Source organism: Theobroma cacao, chromosome 1 (assembly GCF_053813885.1).
Source record: "Theobroma cacao isolate CCN51 chromosome 1, ASM5381388v1, whole genome shotgun sequence".
Taxonomy (NCBI): domain Eukaryota; kingdom Viridiplantae; phylum Streptophyta; class Magnoliopsida; order Malvales; family Malvaceae; genus Theobroma; species Theobroma cacao.
In genome coordinates, this window is record NC_142639.1 from 4,751,557 (window position 1) to 4,758,093 (window position 6,537).

The window sequence follows — 6,537 nt, forward strand, 5'->3', positions numbered from 1 at the left end:
ACACTTTTGATGCATTTGTATTTATATATAATTTTATTTAAAAAACAAATAAAAAATAAATATTTCACGTACGATATACCTATCAAATAAATAAAATAGAATTTCACTTGCAATACTAACAAGTCTTAAAATTTCATTTATGGCTTTCCCCTTAATTATTCAAAACGAATTAGAATTTCAGGTTGAATGTTTTGAGATAAGGTAGGATTGCTTTTGTAGGATACAACAATAGTACTTCTCTCATCATACAAAATCCATAATTTTTAAAAAGAGGAAAGGAAAGCACATCCTTTTTAATAACTCATGTGTTTTAAATCTTCATGTTCGAATTTTAGTATAAAATAAATGTAGAGATTATCTATAGCACTCAACATTGTTCTTGAGTAGAATATGTCATGTTCATGTTGGAATTTTCTCCATGAAACTATGGGGAAAAACACAATTTATGAATTTTTTTTTTTTTAAAAATTGAGGCAGGATAGAAAAGGGATTGGCCTGGGCTTGAGCCATTTGAGGGCTGTTTTAATAGTCTTCCAAAGTCTCAATCACCTTACCCGCTTCATATCAGCTCTGAAAGATTGGCACCTTTATTTTGGGCCCCTTGAAGTAAGCCCTTAGAAAGGTAAAAAGCAAGAATTTTACATAAAGTTTCCCAACCACAAGACCCCACGGGATGGGAACATGAAAAACGTGAGCGGAAGCTTTGTGCCCCATCAACCAACCTATGAGAGGGCCTTAGTGAAGGGTAACTATCCAAGAACACACATCAAGCATGTGGGTACTGTACCCTATATTGATTATGCTTTAAGGGCAACCCAAAACCCCCTTTGATCCCTTCCACGTAAAGCACTTACTTATTTTGGGAAAATATCATTCCGCTTATCCTCTCTATACATAGCAAATTCATGATTCTGTCTCCTTCTTCATTTAGAGATATTTGACCCCTAAATTTCAATCAGCCAACTAAAATAACTTCTCTAACGGTCATTTGTCCCTAAAAACATCCCATGCAAGTCCATTTCGTTCCAACTCCACCATTGGTCCCATTTCCACACGTCTTAATCCTTGTACTTCGGCTTTAAATGGCTGGTCTGCCACTGCTATCCGGACCACACATAAGACAAGGAAAAGCATAATCTAGAGGATGGACCAGCAGGCCAAACACTCCAAACCAGCAGATATACTAGGTTCTTCAGTTTCTTTTTTCTGGCTATAATGTTATTTGTTTTATGAACTTTGATTAAGCTTTGCTGATTGCATCATTTGTTGGGTTCTTGCAGATTTATCTGTTCTGCCATCTGCTGATGACTCCAGGGTGACCATGCAATTTTGCATCTTCTTATTCTTGTTTTACTCAAGTAAATGCTCGTTTAATTTAGAGGTTAATTGTTGTGCTAAGTTATAGTATTGCGGTGGTGCAGATTGATTTTAGTCATGAAAACCATTTAAGGTCTCAAATCCGGAAGCAGGAAAACCAAGGAGCAGTTAAGTCTGAAGAGGAATGGAAGATTCGAGGTGAGCTTGAAAGTGACATTGAAAGAGATTTAGAGGAAGAGATTAAAGACGGGATATGCCATCTGGCACTCAGATTGCACCGGCTTTACCAGCGCAGAAAGGAAAGGAATGCTAAGGACACATCAGAATCATGTGATACCAAGGAGAAAACATTTTCTGAGGTGAATATAAGTATAAAAATGGAGGGTGGTACCAAAATTGAGATAAAAGAGACAAAGAAAGAATCTCCTGATCATCAAAAGGGTCTGCCTCTGCCACCCCGGAGTTCTAGATCAAACAATGTGCAAGGCATGCTTGGCTCTAATGGTAAGAAGTTTGATTGGGCTAAGAGTCTGAGAGCAGGGGCAAGCCCTGCTATTATTAATAGGAAAATTGGAAGATCAGATCAAGCTAAGGTACCAAGCAATGACAGGGGGTTTTGCATGAACCATAACCTTGAAAATACGAGGAATCTGGTCAGTGCCTCAGGGCAGAGAAAAGGAAATATTGGTCTCGATAACAAGGTTCTTGAGCTGGGATGGAAATGGTAATTAAGATTGATTTTGGCATGATGCAATTAATTAAAACATGGTTTGAGTTTGTTGATTTGTTCAAGTGTGTGAGCATAATATCCAACAATCCAATAAACGGGGTATATAGTTTTCCAAGGATGGTTGTAAAATGTTTGTCTATGATTATAATTGGCATCTGCTCTTGTTTCCTACATCGATTGTACAAGACTTCATAAACATGGTTTCCTCAATAGTTGGTTTTTTGAAATTAAATTAAATTAATTTTTGATTTTAGTCTAATTATATTAAATTGGCTGTAACATGGAATTCCCAATTGATTGTCAGTTGGAGTGTGGCTATAAACAAATTAAATGAGGTCTCATAATAATAATTGTCACCAAGATTTTCTTTCCCACTCAGCAGTTGATATACAAGCAATATCCAGCCATATTTCCCTCTAGTAAGCTTATTTTGAAAAGTATTCTGATCGTCTAATTACTGCCTTGAATGTGCAAAATTGTGTGTATATTCGGCTCGTAATCCCCCTCCAAAGAAGCCACAGAGGAGGTCCGGGCCATGATTTCAAGAAAAAGGCAGCAAAAGTTTAAGCCCGGATAGTAAAAAGGCTTTAGGAGTTGTGTCCAAAGCTGGTCAGGGAACTCATATTTTACGAGATTCAAGTTAATTTGCAACTTAGTTGTTAAATGTTAATGCGATTGGGATCGGAGAGTGGTTTAATAGAAATCAAATCTTAACTTCAATTTCATTAATAAGGAGGTCTTAAACATTCTAATGCACAAAATAACCTCACTTATAATGATAAAATACAATGAAACAATAAATAGTTAGTTTTGTTATAAAATAAATCTAAAAAAAAACTATAAAAGAAAGTATTTAGAGGGAGTAAGAAGATTTTATTCAAGTATATATTTACAAATGAAGTGAAAGGGTCTATTTATAGAACTTATTTGGCCTAACTTTTTTCTAGCATAAAAGCTATTATGAAGCTCTTATGAAAAATAATAACTTTTAAAATTAAGTTAAAATTGTTTGGTAAATTTTTTTTATAAGTTATAATTTTGGTTAAAATTATCATAAATGATATTTTTTTTCAGAGGGTAATATTGTAATTATATTTAACAGATGAGGATATTTTTGAAACAAAAATAAAAATTCTCTTACGTTTTTAAAAGAAGAGAAAAAAACTCTCGTCATAAGAGCTTTTCCATAAACTCTTTTTTTTTTAAATTTTATTCTTTAAAAAAAATTACTTTTCTTTTAAGAGCTTTTTAAAATTTATGTTTGGCATGACTTTTACTTTTAAGAGATAGATAAGTTAAAAAAAAGTCAAACCAAACAAGCACATAAGTTAATAACCCCTTATCTAGATTGAATTTACAAGATAAATATAACATTTAGGGATTAGATGGATTAAATCTTAATCCAATCTAATTTATATCAAATCTAGATATAGATAATATAAATGGATATTCACAAAAATATTCATAACACTCCCCATTGAATATTCATTGTATTAAGAATATGCCTCATTAAAACCTTATTAGAAAAAAACCTCATGAAAAAAAAAATCCTAGTGAAAGAAAAAGAGTACATAATCTTTTCAAGAATAGGCTTTTGAAATACTACATCATTAAAAACTTTATTAAGAAAAACCCAGTGGGAAAAATCTTGTTGAAGGAAAAGAGTACAGTGCGTATTTTACTCTCCCTTATGATTGCATTATAGAGATCTTTGAAATGATGCATTCTAATTTTTCAAATGTTGTAGTAAGAAGGGCTTTAGTGAACAAATCTTCTATATTGTCACTTAGCTGAATTTGTTGAACACTTATTTCACCATTTTCTTGGAGATCATAAGTGAAGAAGAATTTTAGCGAACTTTGTATTTTGTTCAATCGCCTTTAATATATCCTTCCCTTAACTGTGTTATGTAAGCAGTATTATCCTCATATAACGTTGTTGGAATTTTTTTCTTGGTTGACAAGCCACACGTTTCTTGAATATATTGAGTTATAAATCTTAACCAAACACATTAACGATTTGCTCATGAGTTGCTAAAATTTTTGCATGGCTAGAAGAAGTAGCAACTATAGTTTACTTTATAAAATGCCATGAAATAACCATACCTTCATATGTGAACAAATAACCTGTATGAGATCGAGCTTTGTGTGGATCAGATAAATATCTTGCATCTACATAACTAATTAAATTTTATTTTGATGCATTTGAATATTATAGGCCCATATCCATTGTTTCTCGGAGATATCAAAATATATATTTAATTTTATTTCAATGTCTTTGAGTTGCAGAAGAACTATATTTTGCTAAAAAATTCACAGCAATTGATATATCAAGTCATGTATTGCTAGTAAGATATATTAGTGCTCAAATTTCAATAAAATACGGTACTTTAGGACCAAGGAGTTCTTTATTATCCTCACAAGGTCGAAAAACGATTTTTTTTCACATCTAATGACCTTACAAACATTGGTGAACTCAATAGATATGCTTTCTCCATATAAAATCATTTTAGTATTTTTGTGATATAATTTGATTGATGGACAAAAATTCTATTTGTCAAGTGTTTAATCTAAAGATTCGAACAAAACTTTATTTTTTCAAAGGTCTTTCATATCAAATTCTCTCTTTAAGTAATCTACGGCTTTTGATAACTTTTCAGGAGTTCTAATAATGTTCAAGTTATCAACATAAATAACAATTATAATAAATTCATATCTAAACCCTTTTATAAAATACATAAGTATATAGGATTATTTCTATAGCCTTTTTTCAACAAATATGCATTAAAGCGATTATACCACATGTGTCTGGATTACTTTAATTCATACAAAGATTTATTTAATTTGATCGAATAAATTTCTCAAGAATTCAAATTTTGTGATTTAGGCAACTTAAATTCCTCAAGGATTTTTATATAAATATCAATATCAAATAAGCCATATAGATAGGCTGTAGCTACATTCATTAGATGCATTTTAATTTTCTTATTTATTGCTAGACTAGTTAATATAGAATTATAATTATATCCACTATAGAGAATATCTCTTCATCTTCAATATTAGATCTTTAGAGAAAACCTTGCGCGACAAGCCGTGCTTTATATCTCATAATTTTATTTTTCTCATTTCATATTTGCACAAATACTCATTTATATCTCATTAGTTTTACATCATTTGATGTATGGACTACAGATTCAAAAACTTCACGTTTTGCAATTTAATTTCACTTTGATTACGTCTTTCCATATTGGCTAATCATTTATATGTCTACATTCTTCAATAAATATAAGTTTAAAATCCTCGTTTTTCTTTCATAATATTGAGCTCTATATTATATACAAAATATCATTGATGTTTGTTTTCCGGTTCCATCATGACATAATTGATTGAGATATATTTATTTTCAATGATTTCAGGTACCTGAATTTCTTTTAGAATGTTTATCAATTATGTCAGGGGTCTCTTTTAGATTTTTTACTTCCTCCTTCTGACCATCTTAAATATTTGTTTTTTTTCTTTTTTGAGAATTTTATCTTTGGAATCGATTGGTTTTAATGCTTTTGGCGTGCCTTGTCCTATAAGGACATTAATGTTAATAAGAGCACTTGCAGCTGGTATATAAGATTTAGTTATACTCTTTAAGTCAGTAAATACGTCTAGCAATTGATTTACTATATTTTGTAAAATAATTATCTTTTGAACTTCAAGTTCATATTGCTTTTTGCTATGATCAAAACTAAATAATGATAATTTATTATAAGAACTTTTCTTTTTTAGATGCTTATTTTTTCTCCCCCTAATGTTAGAAAAATTATTTCATCAATATGACAATTGATAAACTTTGTCATGAATAAATATCCTATTGATAATTCTAAATATTTAATTACAAATGGAGATTTATCTCTAACATATATTCCTGACCTCCTTTGAGGACTCATCTTTGTGCGTTGTGGTAGAGTAATTGAAACATATACCTCACATCCAAAAATTCTTAAATGATAAATATTTGGTTCCTGACCATAAACCAATTGTATAGAGAGAATTTATAATAACTCATTTGACCTGATGCATACAAATGCTGCTCCATCCAAAATGGCATGCCCCCAAGTAGATATTGGGAGTTTAAATTTTATAAGCTTGCAATTAGTTGGAAGTGTTTAATAAATAATTATGTTAAACCATTTTGTGTATAAATATAAGCAGCAGGCTGCTCAATAGTTAGTCCAACTAATATGCAATATTAAAGGCTTGAGATGTAAATTCACTAGCACTATCAAGACAAATAATCTTGATTACATAATCAAGAAAATGTGCTTGCAAATGTCAAATTGTAAGCTGATAATAAGCACACATGTAACCATCTAGTCGATGCATCGATTAAAATCGTAAAATATCTAAATGGTTCATATGGTGGATGTTCGAATCCACATATAACCTTGAATATTATTCAAATACGTAGGGAATTCAATCCCAACTTTAGCTAGTGATAGC

The 6,537-nt window shown here is 31.0% G+C and overlaps 1 protein-coding gene across 1 annotated transcript; it reads left to right on the plus strand.

The window, feature by feature from the left end:
• The first annotated feature begins 1,144 nt into the window (after positions 1 to 1,144).
• On the plus strand, positions 1,145 to 2,094 carry LOC18611482 (uncharacterized). The gene is made up of 3 exons (XM_088810060.1): positions 1,145 to 1,187; positions 1,281 to 1,322; positions 1,453 to 2,094. Exons 1-3 carry the CDS (start codon positions 1,145 to 1,147, stop codon positions 2,043 to 2,045), a joined length of 678 nt encoding a protein of 225 aa, XP_088666186.1. The 3' UTR covers positions 2,046 to 2,094.
• Positions 2,095 to 6,537: the final 4,443 nt, after the last annotated feature.